Source organism: Chanodichthys erythropterus, chromosome 13 (assembly GCF_024489055.1).
Source record: "Chanodichthys erythropterus isolate Z2021 chromosome 13, ASM2448905v1, whole genome shotgun sequence".
NCBI lineage: Eukaryota > Metazoa > Chordata > Actinopteri > Cypriniformes > Xenocyprididae > Chanodichthys > Chanodichthys erythropterus.
Genome location: NC_090233.1, coordinates 23,022,552 through 23,046,841, shown reverse-complemented (window position 1 = coordinate 23,046,841; position 24,290 = coordinate 23,022,552). Strand labels below are relative to the sequence as shown.

The 24,290-nt window shown below is 34.8% G+C and overlaps 3 protein-coding genes across 7 annotated transcripts in view; 2 read left to right on the top strand and 1 right to left on the bottom strand.

The window, feature by feature from the left end:
- taok3a (TAO kinase 3a) overlaps positions 1 to 4,520 on the top strand; it is an 81,796-nt gene extending 77,276 nt beyond the window's left edge. For all 4 annotated transcript variants that reach the window (XM_067407310.1, XM_067407309.1, XM_067407312.1 and 1 more), the window contains 3 exons: positions 890 to 1,102; positions 2,051 to 2,233; positions 4,346 to 4,520. In XM_067407310.1, the coding sequence (XP_067263411.1) occupies positions 890 to 1,102; positions 2,051 to 2,233; positions 4,346 to 4,507 (558 nt within the window). In that variant the 3' untranslated portion in view covers positions 4,508 to 4,520. The remainder of the gene's footprint in view (positions 1 to 889; positions 1,103 to 2,050; positions 2,234 to 4,345) is intronic.
- Positions 4,521 to 5,671: 1,151 nt separating this feature from the next.
- On the bottom strand, positions 5,672 to 9,333 carry pebp1 (phosphatidylethanolamine binding protein 1). Its single transcript, XM_067407317.1, has 5 exons — positions 9,141 to 9,333; positions 8,125 to 8,234; positions 7,879 to 7,979; positions 5,922 to 6,149; positions 5,672 to 5,786 (listed from the first exon to the last, which is right to left on the bottom strand). The coding sequence occupies exons 1-4, from the start codon at positions 9,273 to 9,275 to the stop codon at positions 5,932 to 5,934; spliced, it is 564 nt and encodes a 187-aa protein (XP_067263418.1). The 5' UTR covers positions 9,276 to 9,333; the 3' UTR covers positions 5,672 to 5,786; positions 5,922 to 5,931.
- A 423-nt stretch (positions 9,334 to 9,756) lies between these two features.
- The window catches only part of txnrd2.2 (thioredoxin reductase 2, tandem duplicate 2), a 28,851-nt gene continuing 14,317 nt past the window's right edge, over positions 9,757 to 24,290 (top strand). The window contains exons 1-11 of one of the 2 annotated variants that reach the window (XM_067406770.1): positions 9,757 to 10,048; positions 10,254 to 10,322; positions 10,468 to 10,524; positions 10,616 to 10,760; positions 12,026 to 12,100; positions 13,441 to 13,519; positions 13,623 to 13,685; positions 14,883 to 14,953; positions 18,224 to 18,243; positions 19,100 to 19,191; positions 19,954 to 20,128. In XM_067406770.1, the coding sequence (XP_067262871.1) occupies positions 9,976 to 10,048; positions 10,254 to 10,322; positions 10,468 to 10,524; positions 10,616 to 10,760; positions 12,026 to 12,100; positions 13,441 to 13,519; positions 13,623 to 13,685; positions 14,883 to 14,953; positions 18,224 to 18,243; positions 19,100 to 19,191; positions 19,954 to 20,128 (919 nt within the window). In that variant the 5' untranslated portion in view covers positions 9,757 to 9,975. Of the gene's footprint in view, positions 10,066 to 10,253; positions 10,323 to 10,467; positions 10,525 to 10,615; positions 10,761 to 12,025; positions 12,101 to 13,440; positions 13,520 to 13,622; positions 13,686 to 14,882; positions 14,954 to 18,223; positions 18,244 to 19,099; positions 19,192 to 19,953; positions 20,129 to 24,290 lie in introns of both variants that reach the window. The other variant, XM_067406772.1, reaches the window with a different exon arrangement.

The window sequence follows — 24,290 nt, the reverse complement described above, 5'->3', positions numbered from 1 at the left end:
GTGCAATTTTATAAAGCGACAAGAATATATTAAGCATCGGAGCATAAATGAATCAGTGTATCGAATCTGCTGTTCCGAGTGCCAAAGTCACGTGATTTCAGCCGTTGGCAGTTTGAATCATAATTCGACACACTGATTCATTTGTGCTCCGAATCTTCCTGAAGCAGTGTTTTAAAATCGGCCATCACTATATAAGTCGTTATTTAGTTTTTTTGGTGCACCAAAAATATTCTCGTCACTTTATAATATCAATATTGAACCACTATACTCGCATGAACCGATTTAAATATGTTTTTAGTACCTTTATGGATCTTGAGAGAGGAAGTGTCATTGCTCCCTATGGAGGCCTCACGGAGCCATCGGATTTCAACTAAAATATCTTAATTTGTGTTCCAAAAATTAACGAAGGTCTTACGGGTGTGGAACGGCATGAGCGTAAGTAATAAATGACCATTTTGGGTGAACTAATCCTTTAAATGCTTGAACATTTCTCAGACATTTCATTGCATAGGCACATTTTAATCTAAAAAAGCGGTGACACTTTAAAATAAGGTTCCATTAGTTAATTTGGAAAATACTTCTAAAGCATTTATTAATATGTTCATGTTAATTTCAGCATTTACTAATACATTATTAAAATCAAAAGTTGTATCTTTTAATATTATTTAATGAATGTAAGCTAACATGAACTAACAACGGTTGTTAGTTTTTGTTAGTTAATGAATTAACTAATGTTAACAAATTGGACCCTTCTGTAAAGTGAAAAAAAAAAGAAAAAACATTTCATTTCACAATCCTTTGAGAAAAAATGCATGTTTTAGATGATAATTTTAGTCCTGAAAAGACTGTCAGTTTGTGTTTATATAACTTTGAGTTGTGTCTCCTCCAGGCTATGGAGCTCCAGATAAAGAAACAGTTCCAGGATACGTGTAAAGTGCAGACGAAACAGTACAAGGCCCTGCGGCACCATCAACTAGAGGTGACCCCCAAAAGCGAGCACAAGACTGTGCTGAAAGCCCTGAAGGATGAGCAGACGCGCAAACTGGCCATTCTGGCTGAGCAGTACGAGCAGAGCATCAACGAGATGATGGCATCACAGGCAGTAAGTGAAGAAATGACACTGTTAATCATTATAAAGGCCAAGGAGAAGCTTCACATCACACATCACTGTTGACCATTTATTGTGGTATCTATGTGAGATAATTATAAGGCGTAGACATTGGAATGACATTCACAAAACATTTAACATCCATAATTTGACACATTTTTGAATGAAAGAGAAGAAACGGCAAACAATAATGTAGTGGTATTTGTAATGTAATTCGTTTAATTGAATTTAAAATGTAACAGGTTCTGGAAGTAAAAACTCCATTCATTTTCTGCATAAGGAAATTGATTTTTTACAATAACTTATAAACCTTTAAACGCAGACCTGTTGAAGAAGTTGTTCATTGATGGTAAATGCTTTTGTTGAAGCAGTCAGCCCACATTTTCAACTTATTTTTAAAATAATCATGGTTAACAGGTGAATTTTTGGTGGAAAAACTACATTATCCATGATGCTATACAGAAAATTCCACCAATCATAGTCTTACAGCGAACAATGATGTAATCCATACTCTGAAAATTCTCACTAAAGCATTAAGTACAGTTTTTTTTTTTTTTTTTTTTTGCTTCAAATCAAAGTTTGTTGGGTTATGTTTCAGCTCATAGCTGTTTGGTTTGGTTCATGGAAAATTGAATGGAAAAAAAAATACTTATAGAACTAACGCCGCTGAAAAAGTGGTCAGGCACTAATGTCTTGAAGATGCAACACAAAATGTATTATTTAAAGTTTAACGCATTTTGGAAAAGCAAAAAAGTAATTAATTGTTTTGTTGATAGTTCATACAGATTTAAATTCAACATAAAACAAAGCCTCCATTCTGTTTGAAATTCCAGTCTCGGCCTGTTGCCCGTACAAGAAAGCCATTGATGGTTAACCGAAACTGTGCTGTAGTGTCAGCAAACCGTCTGAGGCTCACGTATGCACGTGTGTGTTTTTGTGTAGCTACGTCTGGATGAGGCTCAGGAGGCGGAGTGCCAGGCACTGAGGCAGCAGCTGCAGCAGGAGATGGAGTTACTCAATGCCTACCAGAGCAAGATCAAGATTCAGACCGAGGCTCAGCACGAGCGCGAGCTACAGAAACTGGAGCAGAAAGTCTCACTGCGCCGAGCACACCTTGAACAGAAGGTTCTTAACCTCATATTTACCCACACTTTAATTATGTTATCATCAATAGTGGTTGGCCAGTCTAGAGAGCAGAGTATTTAATCAGCAGTTTATATTAATATTAATTAATATAATTGATTAAAATACACTTTTACTTTGTGTAAAAATTGTGGTAACCTTTTATTTCTTTATTGTATTGTATATTTAATGCAGTAAATAAGCCTAAAATGGATACAGTGCTAAAGTTTGGGATCAATAAGATTTTATTTAGAAAGAAATTAATACTTTTAATCATTTTATTCCGCAAGGACGCATTAAATAAATCTCAAATGATTTTTTATTTTTTATTTTTATTCAGCAAGGACGCATTCAATAAATCACAAATGATTTAAAAAAAATGTATTCAGCATGGACACATTAAATAAATCTCAAATGATTTATTTATTTTTTTTATTCAGCAAGGATGCATTAAATAAATCATAAATTATTTAATATATTTTTATTCAGCAAGGACGCATTCAATAAAACAAATTATTTAATATTTTTTTATTCAGCAAGGATGCATTAAATAAATCACAAATTATTTAATATTTTTTTTTATTCAGCAACGACGCATTAAATAAATCACAAATTATTTAATATTTTTTTATTCAGCAAGGACGCATTAAATAAATCACAAATTATTTAATATTTTTTTTTATTCAGCAACGACGCATTAAATAAATCACAAATTATTTAATATTTTTTTATTTAGCAAGAACACATTAAATAAATCAAATTATTTTTTTTTATTCAGCAAGGACGCGTTTAATAAATCACAAATGATTAAAAAAAATGTATTCAGCAAGGATGCATTAAATAAATCACAAATGATATATTTTTTTGTTTTATTATTCAGCAAGGACGCATTAAATAAATCTCAAATGATTTAATTTTTTTTTTTTTTTTATTCAGCAAGGACGGATTAAATAAATCACAAATTATATATATTTTTTATTTAGCAAGAACGCATTAAATAAATCACAATTTATTTATTTTTCATTCAGCAAGGACGTATTTAATAAATCACAAATGATTAAAAAAATTTATTCAGCAAGGATGCATTAAATAAATGACAAATGATTTAATTTTTTTTTTTTATTCAGCAAGGATGCATTAAATAAATAACAAATAATTTAATTATTTTTTTATTTAGCAAGGATACATTAAATAAATCACAAACTATTTAAAAAAATATTCAGAAAGGAATATGTTAGAAATTTTTTTTTTCAAATCAGTGCTGTTCTTTCAAACTTTCTATTCATCATAGAATCCTAAAAATATATCAGTTTACAAAACAAATAAAAAAAAAAACTATTTTGAGCATTGATAATAATAATAATAATAATTTTTAACTTGAGAATTATGCCAGCATAGTAGAATGATTTCTTTAAGGATCATGTGACACTGAAGCTTGGAGTAATGATGCTGAAAAATATTCAGACAAAATATTCATACCAAAAATAAATTGCATTTTAAAAGATATTAAAATAGACAGTTATTTTAAATTGCAATAATAATTCACAATATTACAGATTTTACTGTATTTTTAGTAAAATGCAGCCTTACTGAGCATGATATTTAACATTTATTTTACAGCATATTTACCTATTGCTTATATATTGCTTCTATACAACAATTCTATTAAGAAGTTTTATTCATGAGCACTCAGCTTGACCAGTCAAATTAGAGGATTTTTAAACTGTTAAAAATCAATCTCTCCCTAAAAATGATCAAGTAGCACCGGTTCATAAAAATGTACCTTTCCAGACCATCTCAAAGGTACAATGTGAGTCCAAATCCAAAACAAGAGGAATAGGACTTCCAAAAGTTACTTTGCTCCATTATTTGAATTATTCATTGAGGTTAAATACATCAAGTGAACAAGCTAATTACGAATCTAACTACATTTGCTTTTGCTAATGTGTGTAAAGAGTTTTTTAGCAAATTAAAGGGAAAAAAGAAACCAAAAGACCTTTGTTTCAGGGATGATGTTGTCTAGCGTGGAAAGATCTGTACTAGTAACCAAAAGGTTCCTCTACACCTCTGTTGGTTTGCCACCCCTTTGTTTGAGCTTCTGTCTTGTGTTCTCAGATTGAGGAGGAGCTGGCTTCTCTTCAGAAAGAGCGCACTGACCGAATCAAACACCTGCTGGACCGTCAGGAAAGAGAAATCGACACCTTTGACATGGAGAGCCTTCGTATGGGTTTCAATAACTTGGGTGCTTTGGACTACCCTAAAGATGACTACAGATGAGACCATAACACTCCACCATCCTCCCTCTTTCCTGGTCACCCATCCTTTTTTTTTTTTTTTGAGCTGTTTTTGCTACTGACAGTCCGATCAATCCTCTGGGCTGGTGCCTGCACAGGCCTTACACATTTGAGGCGCCCTTTGCAAGACAACATGCTGGATAACATCCTTTTAGTTGTCTCTTTTTATATATAAATATTATATACGAGACGATTAAATCTGTCACAGTGTTGATGTCAATGTTTTCTCGTGCAATGATAACACTTACGGTGTAACTAAAATTACAATAGAGATTTCAAGACAAAAGCAATACGAACGTGGGGGGTTTGTATTGCTGATTTTAATCCAGATGCACTTGTGCTCAGTTTTTGTTCTTTTTGCTAGGTTTTTTTTTTGATGGGCTGTGTGATTTAAGAATTTTTTTAAACTGTATTTTTGTTTGTTTTTTGCAGCCTCCTGCCTCTTGCTGCTTGAAATCTATTTGGTATTTATTCACCCAGAAAAATAATGAAAAATACCTTTTATTAAGTATTGACGAAATTTGATAAAGTTTGCATATTAAAACAATGTACATATTTGATAGCTGCATCTGTGACTCTGAGATTCTTATGGTATTCCCCCATGTTTTTTTTTTTTTTTTCTTTTGGGAGAACACAGTGCATTCATATGTACAATACCGTTATTCACCTCAGCTGAGGTGCACAATGTGAATAATACATATGTGAATCCTAAACTCGTGGTACCTGCACAAAGGGCTGAAGGGGAAGGGACATGTATTTTGTGTATAGAAGGATTTATGGAGAACTTTTACTTATTTTCCTATTACATTTTAACTGACTTTCAATTTCTTTTTATATATCTATACATACACATCTATATATAATAAATGTTTCACCAACCTTTCCCTTCCTGCAGTTACTGGTGAAATTGTCTCAATGGCCTCTTATTTCAAAATTCTGTTTGGTTCTCGGCATCTTCTCCAGCTGTGTATTTTCTACAAAGTCAAATTAGTGAATAAAAACGCTTTACTGTCGCATGCACTTTACATTTGTTTTCAGGTTAAGAGGCATGATTCTGTCAGAGCTTTTAATTATATTTGTAAATAAAGTGCTCATCACACAAGCAATGTCTTTCCATAGTCTGATTTTATTATCCAGGATTTTTCCCCCGATGTGTTCATTTCCAGTACATAGTGGTAAGATATTCATGAAATTAAAGGTGCAGCCACAAATTCAACTTTTTTTACCTGAAGGCAGTCCAAATGCTTCCAAGCGAAGAGACACTATAAATGAAGGCATGAATTTATACACAGCCTTTAAAGCAAAACTGAATTTCTTTAGTTTAATTTTTGAAATGGCTGAATTGAAAATATACAGAGTCAAGCTCTGAACAGAGTAAACTGCAAGAACAGATATACTTAATGGTCCTTATTTGCCAGCCAGCTGTTCGTAAAGTTTGGGTACGTAGTCGTCCCACTCTGCCTGGAAGCAAGATCCTGCGAGCGGAGCACCGAGGCCGTATTTCTTGCGGAAACTCTGGATCTTGAATTTTCCACGGTTGTCTCCAGAGCGATTGGTGAGGACTCGTTCGGTGCAGCTGATGCTACCCGACTGCTCGTAAACCAGCCACACGTAACGATGGAGACCTGAGGAAATAGGCAAATTTTGCTGATTGCATACAATATATTCTGCAACATGATTTGTCATTTTAAGGCAGTCAATAGGGGTGTTCAATACTGTAGTCAGTAATTGTATCCTTTAAAACTCATCTTTGACCACCAAAATTACATATTTAAACTTTTTTCCCTTGAAAACATATTTCTTCATGCCTTAAAATAGCTTGAATGTAACTCTACCCTTGCCTCATTTATTATACGCGGTTCTATGAATATGCAAATTAGCCCCGCCTCAAACTCACACCAGTCCAAAGGTCCACTCATTCACAATCACACGTTGGTAGTTTGTGATTTAATTTCTTTGGTTCACTGCAGTTTTAAGAAGAAAATACTCCGCAATGGTGTTGACTGATGAATTTGAACATGTTTGTCTTAAAGCATATTAATAAAAACACCACATAGACATATAAACAGTTTTTGATGATGTTTTTATTACCTTTCTGGACATGGACAGTGCACCGTACCCACACTTTCAATGGGGGACAGAAAGCTCTCGGACTACATCTAAAATATCTTAAACTGTGTTCCGAAGATGAACAGAGGTTTTACGGGTTTGGAACGACATGAGGGTGAGTCACAGAATTTTCATTTTTGGGTGAACTAACCCTTTAATATTATATTTGAAAGGCATTTTAACATTCAATACATCTTAATTCCAACTGAATTATTAGATTATATTTTTGATTACACATGGTTAAAATGTGACCATGGACCACAAAACAAGCCAGAAGTCGCACAGATATATTTGTAGCAATAGCCAACGATACACTGTATGGGACAAAATTATCGATTTTTCTTTTATGCCAAAAATCATTAGGATATTAAGTAAAGATCATGTTCCATAAAGATATTTTGTAAATTTCCTACCATAAATATATCAAAAATGAATTTTTGTGAGTGGATATGCATTGCTAAGGACTTGGACTTTGGACAGCTTTAAAGGCAATTTTCTCAATATTTTGTTTTTTTTTGCACCCTCAGACAAAATAGTTGTATCTCGGCCAAATATTGTTCTAGCCTAACAAACCATACATCAATGAAGCCTATAAAGCTTATAAATTCAGCTTTCCGGTGATGTATACATCTCAATTTTAAAAATAAATTACCCTTATGACTGGTTTTGTGGTCCAGGGTCACAGATTCATTTACTGGAAATCTACAAATACTATAGTTGAACTACGGTCACTGTTGTAAAACCATGGTTGATTTTCATAAGGGACTGCCAGTGACAGGCTATTGCACCCATAAAACGCAACAATTATTCTTACAGTGTATGACTTATATTAACATTAGTTACAGAACAGAACATGATCAATATGAATTACAATTTCAGTTTGTTTATTGTGAAATAACTCAACCATATTATGTTTTTCTATCCCGTGATAAGCATTAAACTGTGCTGCATTTCCCAACACAGCCCTGTTTGAATGCAGTGTCAGCAGTGAGCAAATGCTCTCTGTGATTGATTGCTTCTGTCCTGCAGCATTTGCATGTTCAGATGAGCAGGAAAATAGTTCCATCCTACACAATTTATTCACTAACATAGATTATTTGTCCATTTCAATGCATACTGTACACATCAAAGTTCTTGTTAAATAAAAATCACTGGGGAAAAAACATCTTAGTGTTGATATTTTTTATTTGAGTATCGATACACTCATCCCTAGTGAAGTCGAACACACCTAATCTGAGCTCTCACCTGTTCCCTTCGGGGGTCCTGCACCAACATAGTCCGACATGACACATCCACTGGAGATGTCATTTCCTTTCATGTTGACCACAAGGAAGTGGTGCCATTCCCTGAGATTAAATGCAACAATTATAGCAGATTTAAGTACCCTGACTCTAACTTGCTAGCAAATCCCTTTGTTTACTATTGTAGCTTGTGTTCATCTTTGGTTCAATTCTGATACAGTTAATATGGAGGATTGCTCTGAAAACATACCTAAATTTGGGGTCTTTCCTGCTGGGTGCATCTGGATCAGTCATGGCCAACGTGTACAGCTTACTGGGGTCACATCCTTCCCACTCAACGGATGTGGGCCGATTCTGCACCTGCAAAATGAAAGTGAAACAACAAAGATGCAAATACATTTCAAAACAGCTTGTAACAAAGATTTGAGATGACAAAAAGCACATATTACTATATATTCATAATGCACATTACTTCAATAAATTACAAAACACAGTTTGCAAATGTAGATCTACAGCTAACAATTGTTTTACACAAATGTGACAGCATATATTAATATTTATTATATTTGTATTAATAATGCATGTGTTGCTTTTGAAAATGTATAACTTTGTACAAGGGAAAGTGGTCACCTTTTATTTTATTTATGTGGTCTTTCAATTAATATGGCTTAAGATTAATTTATACAATATGTATATACAGTGCATTATATTAATTTTGAAATAAGTTTTATTGTACGACAGCTAACAAATGCTTTAGGCAACACCATTTATTCTTCTATGTACTATAACCATGCAGAAAATATAATTAGCTGTTCCAGCAAACAATTTTTTCTTTCAACGAAATGAAAAATTATGCATACATTTATAATACATATTAGCTTGTACATTTTATTCATTCAATTTCAGAACACTTGTATCCCGTTGGCCTAATTTCTGCATTGTTATGCAGGTCTCTGTTCTAATTTAGGCTCTAGCCCATTCATTTGCAGCTCAAACTTTGCATGAGGTAATGCAGGGAGAGACCACATCAGGTTCACGTGATCATGGAATTTCTAGACAGATGGAACTTTGGCTGCCTGCGACCCTTGTGCGCATTACATAACTACAGACAAACTGCATTCATTTCATCCCTCTTTAGTCAATGCAAATGCAAAACTACATTAAAATGCAAAGTCCAAACCTATATCAGCAAGTAACATGATGCAGAAGCACTGCTAGCCACAGGGACTGGCCTAATTCCTGCATTGCCGTGCATTGGACTCTGACCTGAGTGGGTGTGAACACTTTCCCCAGCGCGTCAATTTCCAAAGAGCCATATTTGACCATTAGAGGCTTGGCTGGCTGTTCCTCCACCTCTGTAAGAGCTAGAGAACCTGTCCATTCATTAATATCCACAGGCATGTTGACACACGGCTCTTGCGAGATATCAATGCAGCAGTAGAGCTTCTGTCTCCCCCTACAGTTGTTTTATTCTGATTGTTCATTGAACTGTGCAGCCACTGGCATAGCCAATCAGCTTGCCGCAGTTGACCGTTATGTTAATTTTGATTGGTCAGATGGTCTGTCAATATTCGTTGGCCCGCCTCCTATTCTGAGCGCAATAGAAAGTTCGACTGATTTCCACGTTTCGGTTCTTTTGAACATTTCAGTGAACTGTTTTTTCTTTACAGCCTAAATATATTAATTTGCATCTCTTGATTGATTTTATTATTATTATTATTATTATTATTCACGTTTAAAAACAACAACAACGTTGTATGTGTTTTGTTTAAACTGATTAATTGCGATTCGTAATCAAACTGGTTCTGTGAACCGGTTCATTCAATTCATTTAAAAGATCCGACTCAAACGAACAAATTTGTTCACGAATCAGACGTCGCTCGCTGTACAGTGGTCAAGTTCAAAGCTTTTCTGAAGAGCTTTTCGTTCTGTAAACTCGCGATTGTAGTTGAAAAACCGGCTAAACCATCTATTGAAATTAGATTCGAGCCATACTAGACACAATGTCATAACATAAAATTAGAAAATAATGGGAAAACATTCACCCAGGCATCATTTAGGGCACCTATAACGGCTGACAGGGGTCCTGCCTCTTGACAGTATGGCTGCCTTCAGTAGAGGCAGGCAAATTATCAAAGCTTTCAGGACTTTAATATTTAGAAGAAACTTTACAGGTAATGCTTATTGAATAGTAAGATATTTTGTCGCAAAACTTTTTCGCTCGAATATTTTGTTTGAGATGTCAATATCCGTAATCTCTTAATTTACCTGTTTAGCAGCAATTTCATTGTTTAATTTGTTTGTTCTATATACATTTAAGTTGACATTTAAATTGTTAAAGTCTCTGTGGTTAAAGTACTTTTTTAATCTTGACTGCAGCCGGTAAATTTGATTATGATCTGGTGGTTATTGGTGGAGGCTCTGGAGGGTTGGCATGTTCAAAAGAAGGTAACTTATTTGTCATCTATGTTGTACTTTAAAGTTTTGTTTGAATCCTCTTCTTCATTTACACTTATTAGGAATGCCATTTTAGTAAATCATCTTATTGCATAATTTGATGTTTTCTTTGCTCCACACTTTTTTTTGCTTACAGCTGCCCAGTTAGGGCACAGAGTTGCTGTTTTGGACTATGTTGAACCTTCACTCAAAGGTACATACAGACAGACCCATTTATAACTGTCATCTATTTGCTGGTGATGTATTTATTTCCAGAATAACCAATCAGCTCATGCTGCCTTTAGGCACAAAGTGGGGTCTTGGTGGCACGTGTGTGAATGTCGGCTGTATTCCAAAGAAGCTTATGCATCAGGCGGCACTGCTTGGCACTGCTGTCAAAGATGCTAGGAAGTATGGCTGGCAAATCCCAGAATCCCTGTCACATGACTGGTGAGTTTCAGAGGCTGTATGTAGAGACATTGCTTATAGCCAGAGCTGCCTTATTGCAATAATTAGCCTCATACTGGTCAGAGCATGCTATGAAATTCATGTAATATTCAAGGTGAGGTTTTGTTTCAGGTCAGTGACATAAATACTACTTTCATAAACACTTTATGTGGAACAGCACCATCTTGTGGTGGAAAAACAGATGTCTTTCGGGTCAAATGCAAATGATTTCACTAGAGGGCACTCCAGGTCTGATAAAAACATTAAGGTTTTCACAGGTGTTGTCTAAATCCTGGCCTTAAATGCAACTTTCCATACACCAGTGTACAATACCATTATTTGGCTTTGTTTTTTATTTTTTTATTTTAGCTTTTATATATCTCCCTGAAAATATTAAACTTACAGATGACTTTCTGCATTGTTGTCTGCAATACAACTTGTTAAATGGAAGCTGCCATCTCCTCCAACTTATTGTCATCGGGGTTTAGACCTTCTGTTTGCCCTCAAACTTGAAAAGATAAAATTCAAAGTCAAAGGAAACCCAGTATTTTTACTAAATTATAGGGCTCTTTTATAGATTACTTTAAGGAGACAGGTACTTGTGTTAAAATGTCCTTATTAGGTATATTGTATTATGTAGTGTTGGTTTAGTTACTCTAAAAAGTATTACATCTTCAACAGTGTAATTACATTACTGTATTGATTACTCTTTATTAAAAGTATTGCATTACTTATTACTAATTGCTTTCTAAATCCCATATCAACCGACCAGTTGAACAATACAAGGATTGACATGAAACTTAACTTCGGTAACACTTTGCAATAAGGTCTCATTAGTAACAGTAAACAATATATTTGTAACAGTATTTACATTAGTTAATACAAATACAACTGTTCATTGTTAATTCATGTTTGATCAGGTCTATTAAATATTAAATGATACAACTTTTGATTTCAATAATGCATTAGTAAATGCTGAGATTAACATGAATTTAGATTAATATTTCCTTTGAAGTCTTTTTTCATTGATAGTTTGTTAACTAATGTAAACTAATATTAACAAATGGAACTTATATTGTAAAATTTTACCAATTAATCTCCTCTTTATAGCTTTTTAAATCATGTGCATGTGCTCCAACCTATTTCAGTGCAGCAGTTGATAGATGAAATATAAGATCTCAAATGCGTGAGGGTTTCTGTTGTAACTTGCATTGTTGTGACCAGATAAGGGAGGATTGTATGAGTTTTTTTTGTGTAATATTTTGCAGGCCAACAATGGCTGAGGCTGTCCAGAACCATGTGAGGTCTCTAAACTGGGGCCACAGAGTGCAACTACAAGACAAGTAAGTTTTACTATTAAAACAACATGGCCAAAATGTACTCAATCTTAAAATGATATGCTGACTTTGGCTGTTGGAAAAAGTAATTCAGATCAGTAGACTAATGGGTTAGAATATGGGTTTTTGGACCACAGGTTGAGGGTTACATTTTTTTTTAATCACCATTGTACCCTTGTTTATGACACTCAAAAACTGTGTTTTCTAAGAGGGCCTGTAGTAGAGCTGCACGATTAATCCTTAAAAGATTGCATTCTCGATTCAAACATGACATTGTTTCGGCTATGTCTATTAATTTATGACAAGTATGATCACAGTGGAACATTCAAATCTGTATTGGTGCTGCCGCTGAGCCTGAGAGAGCAGTTGTCATATATAGGTATGACACAGATTCACTTTTCAACTGCACAGTGTCATTATTTCTGTTACAATAATTCAAATTATCACAGAAGTACTGGGATAAAACACTGATGTCTATGGTAGCTATCAAATAAAGCAAATAACCTTTTGAAAATTACTTGATGCTTCAAATAATGATTGTATCAATTACATCATTACACCAGTAGGTGGTGTCAAGTGAGTGTTAAAAAAATATTTGTCATCAAAAATCATTCAAGGTTTGTTCAAAAACTCTGATTAATCCAGTAATGAAGTAAAATCATTGAATGAGTCATTGAATAATTTATTCAAACTGATATTTTTTAAATAATTAATTAAAATAAATAAAATAAAATATTTTTTTAATAGACGGCAGAAATTAACATTTTGTCAGAACCTCTAGTAAGTGACATTTGTTTAGTTTTCTATTCAGAATCGAGGGAGAATCATGATCTCTATGTTAAAAAAATGTATTCTCAGTTTTTCCAGAATCCTCCAGCTCTAGGCTGTAGTAAGTGTCGAGCACTTCCCTGAGGGCAGAAACTGTGTATTAGCTAATTACTTAAAAAGATTTGCATATACAGGCATTATAGAGCAGAATCTTTATTTCCCAGTAGATCTCATTAGCTGTCTGTCTCTTTCACTATCTTATCAGGTAATTACAGTCTGAGGCTATATGAATGTGCCATCATGATAAATTGTCCTAAATTTCAGCCGTCTTACTGTATGGCTTTGAGGCAAACAGGTGTGTTGATGTCATTTCCCAGAATGCCCCTAGTATATGTCTTGACATTAGAGCAGAAGTGTCAGTTTAGGTTTGAACATCAAAATTGTTAATGATCATATCTTGTTTTTTTGACTTTGTAGAAATTAATTCATTTTTGCAAAGGTTGACTTGGAATTGTGATGCCAGTAGGCGACTTTGGTTCATGTGTTAGTATTTGTTGTCTCTCTCTCCAATGTAACAGGAAGGTGAAGTATTTGAATATGATTGGCAGTCTGGTGGATAAACACACTATCAGAGCTATAAATGCCAAAGGGAAGGAGGTATGATTGCTAATGTATTTATAGCAACTTAATTCTCTAAAGTTATTTAACCACCAATCTGATGTGCCATATTCCTAAATACCCTGCATCTTTGTATTCACAGATGACACTGACCACTAAAAACATTGTGTTAGCTACTGGTGGACGGCCGAAGTACCCTACTCATGTAAGTGTGCGTGCCAGTGCAGACGGGCATGTGTGGGTGTTGTCTTTCCACTATGTGACCTTGTTCTGCTGATAGGCGTGTGGTAGAGATAATTTCCTGTCCGTCTTGCCAAATATGATACAATTTATATGGTAACACTTTACAATAAGGTTCATCAGTTAACATTAGTTAACTACATTAGTTAACATGAACTAATAATGAACTGCACTTCTACTGCATTTATTAATCTTTGTTAATGTTGTTAATTTCAACATTCTCTAATACATTATTAAAATCAAGAGTTGTATTTGTTAACATGAATTAAGGCACTGTGAACTAACATGAACAAACAATGAACTGCCGTATACATTTGTTACTGTATTTACTAATCTAGTTAATGAAAGTTAGTTAATGAACAACTGGATATTCATTGTTTGTTCATGTTAGTTCACAGTGCATTAACTAATGTCAACAAGATTTTAATAATGTAATAGTGAATGTTGAAATTAACATTAACAAAGATTAATAAATGCTGTGTAAGTGTGCTTTATTATTAGTTCATGATAACTAATGTAGTTAACTAATGTTAACTGATGAACCTTATTGTAAAGTGTTACCATTAACTAACCAAAATCGACTTAGCTTCCATTTTTGATACTGCTAAAGGACACAGATATTATAAATGACCCCCTAAAAATTATGCATTTAAAGAAATTGATGCCTCTCCTTAGGACAGTTGTTCTAATGTTTTGTTGCTGTTTTCATGAAAATAAATAATTGAAATTGATTTTATATTTATATCAGAGATACTTTTTAAATTACAGAAATTTGCTTAATCATGAAAAAAATGTCACAAAAGCTTCATTTCCGTGTGTGTGTGTGTGTGTGTGTGTGAGTAAATATATATATATATATATATTTGAGAAGCATTTTATTTTTATATTTTGTCATTGTAGGTATTATTATTTACAATAATTTATATGGAAATGCACATTATTTTGTATATTATTACTATTAAATCATAAAGAACACTGTTGATATTATTCATATTTTTATATTGATTTGAAGGTTTTTGTTGTTTTTTTTTTTTTGTTTTTTTTTTACAGCTTTAAATATTCAATTATATTTAAATAAATATTTAATATTAAATTGAATGCTGCTTATGTTGTATATTTAAAGTAGCTTGTTTGGGTTTGATCTGTGCGTTTTATTCTCCAGGTCCCAGGAGCCGTGGAGTTTGGGATCACAAGTGATGATGTCTTCTGGCTCAGAGAGTCACCCAAAAAAACGTAAGTGACTCTTATGTTGTGACCAGATTCTTTTATGTGACCATGTGAGCAAACATTTTCAACCATTAAAGGGTTAGTTCTCCCAAAAATGAAATTTCTGTCATTAAGTACTCACATGTCATTCCGTTTTGTTTTTGCGCACAAAAAGTATTCTCGTCGCTTCATAACATTAAGGTTGAACCACTGTAGTCATGTTGACTATTTTAACTATGTCTTATTACTTTTCTGGACCTTGAATGACGGTAATTACATTGCTTTCTACTGGGGATAAAAAAAACTCTTGGATTTCATCAAAAATATCTTAATTTGTGTTCCGAAGATGAATGAAGGTCTTACGGGTTTGGAACGACATGAGGGTGAGTAATGACAGAAAGTTCATTTTTGGGTGAACTAACCCTTTAAGTCTGATTAAAGGGATTGTAGCACTTTTGTGTTAAAGCACACTATTGTGTGTTTCAACCTTATCTTCCTGTCATAAGTGGTCAAGTGTGTTTGTTACTTTTAGCCAGCTGCATTTGTCAGTAAATTTTATTTATTACACATCTTTTTTTTCATTGTGCACTATTAAAAAATGAACTTCTGTTTAAACTTGGATAATATTTTCAGTTCCTTATTGGAGTTTTCTCTTTAAGTCTCGCTAGCTACTGTCATGGCCACATCCTTCTCAGGCAGGTGATGTTGTTTTGCTGTTGATCTGTCAGCTGTACAGGTGCGATTTCAGACTGTTGCCAGTAAGAGTGTTCATCCTGTGGAAGTGGCAAGACCTTGGTGACTGATGGGCATGAGCAAGACCATTGGCACGCATGCCTGAGAGGGCGAAGGAAGCGCTTTTAAATTGACTTGTGCAGTCATTTCCACCATAACAGCAGAGCATCTGTCAGGACTGATGACATACTGTATGCTTTGGATTCTGAACACTACCAAATGATGCATTCAGTATGATATCAACCCTTGGGCTCATTATATAAATATCAGTTTTGAAAATAACTTGTTTTTAGGAAACCAGGTTACCATTTTGCCTGTGGTTCAGGTGTCCAATGGGCCTCAGGACCCACAGATGCTTGTGCAGTAAATACTTCTCTGTCCCGTGCTTATCTCTCTCTGCTCTGCTGAAATGAAAGGAGGCTCAGTCTGGGCAGACATTAGGGAAGGCACAGCATGAACTTGCTGATCTTATCATGGTCAGGGTTATTCTAGAAGTGCTGCCCAAGGTTGACTGATTCTACAGTAACCACAGTTCCCACACACTCCCCAGGATAAACTCTCTTTCCTGCCATTTATGCCTGAATGTAGAAGCTAGTGGGACTTCAGCTGGAGAGAATATTATTCTAGGCCTAACAGTAAACGTCTACGTTTTTTTAAAGACATGATCAAATATGAGTTGTTGTTTTTTTTTGACAAATGTTTGGCCTTTTGCTACATTTTATGCTACAAATTTAAAGCGCCTATTAAAAGTTCTTATAAAAGGTTGTAAATTTTGTTTTGGAGGTCTACTACAATAGGTTTACATGCATCATAAGTCGAAAAACAACAAAAAATACTTACAGCACGTGTTGGAAACGAAATGCCCATTACCATATCTGAATTTCAGCTCCGGAGGCTTCCCCAGCACTTGTACACAGTAATACAAACATTAACGGTTTTACCGTATCAATTCAAGCCCGAGTCCTCATCCTTTGGAAGTGCATGCAAAGTGGATTTGCTTTCGCAGCGCAGCGCGTCTTCTCGACATCACAACAACACAAACCATACTCTTCCAGGCCACAACTACAGTGTTTGAAGGTCAAAGCAGATGTCATTTGCGGAAAGCCAATGAAGACCATAGGTGATCATTATGCAAATTTGTTACAAATCTACGTAGGTTTGTGCAGGAAGATAGACTGGAATTACTGACTACTCGTTTCATGCAGTTCAGAATCAGTTCTTTCTTTTGGGAGACAATAACTCGGTTTATCGTGTAATTTGAAACTTTGCACACCTTTTTATAACAACTATCATAGCACATGTTAACATAACTTATTTAACATGTATATTTAATGAACAAACAAATAAAGTAATATTAATGAACTAACAGGTCTTTCCCTTCACTAGAAAATAAATTATACTATAAATAAATTAACACTTAATTTCAACATTTATTCACCTTATCCAGTCCTATGCAAAGCATGCTGGGAACTAGAAATCCACTGCCTAATTTCAGAAGTTATCAAGAAAATATAAGTTACAGAACATAAAACAAATTTTGAATATTGAATTACTATAATTTTGAGTGTAGTTATACAAAGCTATGATATAATTTTATACTTTCATGCTCTTGTTTTTCATTCATCTGAATTGAACTTTGCATATATATACTGAGCATATATATATATATATATATATATATATATATATATATATATATATATATATATATATATATATATATATATATATATATATATATATATGCTCAGTCTAAGCTTAAATTAGTTATTTTATGATTAAATAGAATAACTTTGTTTCATCTATACTGAAAACAAATGTTTTCCTTAGATTGATCTTCAAATCAACAGATTACATGTGAAGTTTGTGCTGGGAGAAGAAATGTTACCTATACAAATTGCAAATCAATGCAATGCATTTTGATCTTATGTATCCTACATTTTTCATTCTATATTAAAAGAATGTCTCATACTAATCTAGACAGAATGTTTTTAGTCCGTGTCATTCCTTATCATCAGACTTGTTGCACCATGGCAGGTAAGAGCTCAGGGATGTGTTTTGTTGATAAAATGGCAGGAAAGAGGTCTGAGATTTTGCTTCTAATCCCTTCATAAGCTGCCACACAAAAGAGCACTAAGTGCAGATGTGCATTAGCAGTGTTGTACACTGAATGCGTGTGATGTTGCATTGGTGTAAGTGTGTATCACTCAGCAGTACTGTGTAGGAACATCCACGAGGATTAGACCTTGTGTTAACAATTAGACTTCACCATGACCTTGAATCTCAGGGCGGATTAAAGCAGGGTGTTCACGTCGACCACACACAGTCATTTTTCTTTGTTCTTAAGTCATCTTTATTGTGTTTTCCTGTCTTTGCTTTGGTGTAAGTGGTGTGCATTTTTTTTTCTTGAGGTTGTTTTGTATCATTTTACACAGTGTTTTCCATATCCTGTGACTAATTTACTGACTCTTTTGCTTTCTTTTTATGTTTGTTGTCATGTGATCTCATTGTTCATCATGTTGCTTATCTGTGATGTCATTAATTGCTGTTTTCTGTGTGTTCTAGGTTGGTTGTTGGTGCCAGTTGTATCCTTCAAAGCCGACACTTAACTGTACAAGGGGAGTGTCTACCTACCCAGATCAATGAGTGCATTTACATGTTCGGCCAAACGCTAAGTCAAATCATTTAGTCTGTTTTTCTTTACCAGAATACCTATACATTTTTATATGCAGGGCAAAGATGTTGTAGGTGGCAAAAATCTTTGTTGGTTTTGCTTATATGGTTTTTGACCTTTACCCAATAAAAATAACAATAAGATGTTTTAATGTCTTTACATGTTATGTTATGTTATTACGCATAATTAGTGTATGACTGTACATACATATACTCTCAGTGACACAGATTATAGCTAATCCACTGGGTTTTTATCCCACATAACATAGATGTGCTCATTTAACCACCCAGTGACTGGAATGTAATTTAAATTTGCATTTTATTTCTTAAACAGCCATTTTATTTTATTTTTTCCAGAAGTCCTTGAGTTTTTCCTCATAGATTATGAGATTGAAAACACAATAAATTAACAATGAAATATTAAAAAGCTGTATTAAATCACTTTTTAAATCACGCAAATTAGCTTGTGGCCACAATCTAATAAAAGTGCCAATGGGAGTTGACATTTCTGCGAGTTACAGTATATACTGAGAATGCACATTGCAAATTTACCCAAAAATTCTGTCATCATTTACTCACCTTCAAGTTGTTCCAAACTTGTATGAATTTCTTTCTTCTTTTTCTTAGTTTTTTTTTTTCTTTTTTTCTCCATTCTATGGAAGTCAATCATGTTTGGTTACCCAATATTTTCTTTTGTGTTCAGCAGAAGCAAGAAATTCATAAATATACATATGCATGTGTGTGTTTTCCTTCACTGTGTGTATGAAGATGTAGCGCTGGAATGTGCTGGCTTCCTTACAGGCATTGGGCTGGACACCACTGTGATGGTGCGTAGTATCGCCCTCCGGGGGTTTGATCAGGTACTACTTTTTTTTTTTTTTTTTTTTTTTTTATTTTAGCCTGATTTAATTTGTTTTTAAGTTGTAAAATACACTGATAAGAACAGTTATTATTGGTCTCTATAACATTGCTTTTGGTTTGGGCATTCTTTAATGTGACTCACCTTGGTAGAACCGTCAGGTTACATGGCAAAAACAGGATGAGAGACCTGGCCAGACTTGTTTTATGACCCTGTTTTTTTTAACATTCATCTTTAATTAACGGTTCTAGTGTTCTGACAGGAGATTTGTCATGTTATTATTAGGCATTACACCCGCAGTATGGTCTGACAGGAGTAACAAAATGACAGCTAAGAAATTGCTGAGTTGAAATAAAATCTGTTTAAGAAAACAAATGATGAGGAAAAGCTTTTAAATGCATTTTATTTGGATAGTTACTCTTTGTTAGATTGTGCAGGTTGCAATCATTTTAAAATGATCAAGTTAAAATACTTGAATATGTAATAATAAGCAGCGGTAAAATTGATAGTTTTGGATAATTTGTTTGTCCATTTTTGTAGGGTTTTTATTTTTGTCCATATGCAATACACTTTATTTACTGTTGGTTACAAAACAAGTAATTTTATTATTTTTGTTGTGGGATTTTTCACGTGGTATTATTCTTTATTTCAGTGATTTCAGACTGAGAGTATTTTTTTCTGAAACTATTCAGCTTGCATGTCTCTAAAGAATAGATATGTATATTAATATATATATACTTTTTTTTTTCTGCTTGTCTCTCAGCAAATGTCTGGTTTAGTCACAGACTACATGGAGGCATATGGCACCAAGTTTTCCTGGAGGTGTACACCAAAAAGTGTAGAAAAGCTCCCTTCTGGCCTTCTCCAGGTCACATGGATGGATCTAAACACCAAAGAAGAACATCAAGACACCTTCAACTCAGTACTTTGGGCTGTAGGTGAGGCCATCTGTAATGCATCACAAATACAGACACAACGTAATTTAATTTATTAGGCACTTTTCCCGTAACACTTTACAATAAGGTTCATTAGTTAACTAAATTAGTTAACATGAACTAATAATGAACTGCACTTATACAGCATTTATTAATCTTTGTTAATGTTAATTTCAACATTTACTTACACATTTTTAAAATCTTATTGACATTAGTTAATGCACTGTGAACTAACATGAACAAACAATGAACAACTGTATTTTCATTAACGTTAACAAAGATTAACAAATACAGTAACAGATGTATTGTTCATGGTTAGTTATGTTAGTTAACACATTAACTACTGTTTAACTAATGAACCTTATTGTAAAGTGTTACTACTTTTCCTTAAAAGACTTCCACAAAATGTAATTTTGGGAAATTTAGGATTTGTTTTCCTTTTTTTCCCCCAAAATGTATCGGCAAATAAATGTATATATCTAATATATATATATATTTGGCGGTTTATTTGGCGAAAATGTATTGTACAGTTGAGTCATCTGCCGTGATCAATGATGCTTTCAGCACATTTCAAAAGCATAAATACTCATAATACATATATCATATTGTGCTTATATTGCCCTACACCGCAGTGCTGCTGTATCAGCAAAATTATACTGTCAGGCCTGAAAACAGGGTAATAAAGAGAGAGGGATGGAATCATCTAGGGAAGTGTTAATCACTGTACTGAGTTCTGCTCTTCAGGACCAGGATGCACCAGGGGCCCTGGGGTCGCCCCATTCCCTGCTTTGTTCTCTCGCTCTGGGTTTTCCTGCCAGGGTTGCCTGTCTCTCTGTACGGAAACCCACCCAGAGCTTCCACAGTTTTCCCCTTTACTCATCCCTCAGCATCTCTGGCTGCAGATGCCATCCTCTTCTATGTGTATGTATCTTTCACTCATCTGATTTCTCTCATTCCGGTTACAGGGACAATGAGAGGAATATAGGAATATCCGGCTGGCAAGGGCTGGTTTATTTATTGATGGTGTGAGAAGATGGTGGAGCAGAGGTTACAGTGTACAGTGAGAATGAGACTTCAGCTTCCTGTCTGGATGTGTGTGACACGGAGAGAGAGATTTAGTGATCTGTAGTGACTCCTGCTGCACTGTATGGCAGCCTTGGCTTTGGGTGTTTGATGTGTTGAGTGTCTTTCTCAGCCCTTTTTGTTCCTGAAATTTTGGTCCAGACTTGTTTGCTGTTGAGGGATTACAGTGCTTTCAGGGTACAGTCCTGTCTGTGTTTAGACTTTTACCACGGATGTGTGTATTTAGTAAAACTACAAACTGAAATGCTTTTAAACCTAGTGTGTAAAATCTAGTGGTCAACTGATATACTAAAAAAGGTTGGCATATGGCCAACATAATCCCGATATACAGTGGGTACGGAAAGTATTCAGACCACCTTAAATGTTTCACTCTCTGTTATATTGCAGCCATTTGCTAAAATCATTTAAGTTAATTTTTTTTTCCTCATTAATGTACACACAGCACCTCATATTGACAGAAAAACACAGAATTGTTGACATTTTTGCAGATGTATTAAAAAAGAAAAACTGAAATATCACATGGTCCTAAGTATTCAGACCCTTAGATCAAAAGGGTGCTTCTACTAAATACTGAGCAAATACAGCCATGAGTCTTTTTGGGAAAGATGCAACAAGTTTTCCACACCTGGATTTGGGGATTCTCTGCCATTCCTCCTTCGTCCAGGATATCCCTGTACTTGGCCGCATTCATCTTTCCCTTGATTGCAAGCAGTCGTCCTGTCCCTGCAGCTTAAAAACACCCCCACAGCATGATGATGCCACCACCATGCTTCATTGTTGGGACTGTATTGGACAGGTGATGAGCAGTGCCTGGTTTTCTCCACACATACCGCTTAGAATTAAGGCCAAATAGTTCTATCTTGATCTCATCAGACCAGAGAATCTTATTTCTCACCATCTTGGCAAACTCCATGCAGGCTTTCATGTGTCTCGCACTGAGGAGAGGCTTCCGTCGGGCCACTCTGCCTTAAAGCCCCAACTGGTGGAGGGCTGCAGTGATGGTTGACTTTCTACAACTTTCTCCCATCTCCTGACTGCATCGCCGGAGCTCAGCCACAGTGATCTTTGGGTTCTTCTTTACCTCTCTCACCAAGGCTCTTCTTCCCCGATAGCTCAGTTTGGCCGGACAGCCAGCTCTAGGAAGGGTTCTGGTCGTCCCAAATATCTTCCATTTAAGGATTATGAGACCACTGTGCTCTTAGGAACCTTAAGTGCAGCAGAAAATTTTTTGTAACCTTTGCCAGATCTGTGCCTTGCCACAATTCTGTCTCTGAGCTCTTCAGGCAGTTCCTTTGACCTCATTATTCTCATTAGCTCTGACATGCACTGTGAGCTGTAAGGTCTTATATAGACAGGTGTGTGGCTTTCCTAATCAAGTCCAATCCGTATATGTCACGATCACCAGTGAGAGTGCCCTATCAGCCATTAGAGGGCACTCCATCCCGGACTCTCATTTCCACCCGTTACATGGACTACAATTCCCATACACACTCACCCGACTCATTATCCATGTTCATTGCACCCAGCTGGACTGTATTGTGTTATTAGTGTCTGTCTATTTATACTGAGTTGTGTCTGTCCTTGGTTGTGGTTCGTTGTATTTTTGTTACTTGCACTTTTTGTACTCCTGGCTTTTGTTTTGTGGACTGTTTCTGTGATTTTGACCCTTGCCTGTTCCATGGATTACGTGTTTGGAGTTCCCTTTAATAAACATCACTGCACTTGGATCTCAACATCTTGTTGCTGTGTGCAACCGTGACAGTATAATCAAACACAGCTGGACTCGAATGAAGGTGTAGAACCATCTCAAGGATGATCAGAAGAAATGGACAGCACCTGTGTTAAATATATGAGTGTCACAGCAAAGGGTCTGAATACTTAGGACCATGTGATATTTCAGTTTTTCTTTTTTAATAAATCTGCAAACATGTCAACAATTCTGTTTTTCTGTCAATATGGGGTGTTGTGTGTACATTAATGAGAAAAAAAATTAACTTAAATGATTTTAGCAAATGGCTGCAATATAACAAAGAGTGAAAATGTTAAGGGGGTCTGAATACTTTCCGTACCCACTGCATACATAGTACATTTTTAAAAAAAGGCAAATTAGACATACACAAATTGCTAAAATTAGATGAACACTTATTTTGCTTCATTATTTATTTATTATTATTATTATTTTACCATTTTATGTAGTACTTATAATTTACTTAAATATAATTTACTTATAATTTTAAAATTTTAGAAAAAAAAAGAAATTATTAACAGAAAATGTGTACTATCCATTTAAAAGACCTTCGAAAAGAAGGCAAATCTCAACATAACACCGACTGTTACGTAATACGGATGTTACGGATCATTAATATGCACTCCCCCAATATTTGCATATGCCATGTTCAAGGCATTACACAAGGGCAAAACGTCTGGATGTGCACAGCTGAATCATCAGACTAGTTAATTAAGCAAGGCAATAGCGAAAATGGCAGATGGAGCAATAATAACTGACATGATCCATGATATCATGATATTTTAGTGATATTTGTGAATTGTCTTTCTAAAGGTTTCGTTAGCATGTTGCTAATGTACTGTTATATGTGGTTAAAGTTACTATCGTTTATTACTGTATTCACGGAGACAAGAGCCGTTGTTATTTTCATTTTTTAAACACTTGCAGTCTGTATAATGCAAAAACACATCTTCATTCTTTATAAATCTCCCCAACAGTGTGTAATTTTAGCTTTAGCCACAGAGCACAGCCTCAAACTCATTCAGAATCAAATGTAAACATCCAAATAAATACTATACTCACTGGTATGAATGACGAACACTTTGTAAAGATCCATTTTGAGGATTATATTAGCTGTGTGAACTTTGTTTATGCTGTTTAAGGCAGTCGAGAGCTCCGTGGGCGGGGGAGTGCCAGAATTAAAGGGTACGCACGTTAAATCGGTGCATATTCTGATTATCTCAAAGTTTTTGTTTTTGTTGCAAAATTAATAATCAGGCCAAAATATTGTTCAGTCACCAGTTAAAGGATTAGTTCACTTTCAAATTAAAATTTCCTTACAGTATTACACAGTAA

Excerpts from the sequence above, each read along its gene's own strand:
- pebp1 (XM_067407317.1), bottom strand. The coding sequence starts at position 9,275 with ATGCCTGTGGATATTAATGAATGGACAGGTTCTCTAGCTCTTACAGAG. Across the intron at positions 7,980-8,124 it reads AGGAAAGACCCCAAATTTAG|GGAATGGCACCACTTCCTTG; the intron begins GTATGTTTTCAG and ends ATTTAATCTCAG. Across the intron at positions 6,150-7,878 it reads AGGACCCCCGAAGGGAACAG|GTCTCCATCGTTACGTGTGG; the intron begins GTGAGAGCTCAG and ends CTATTTCCTCAG.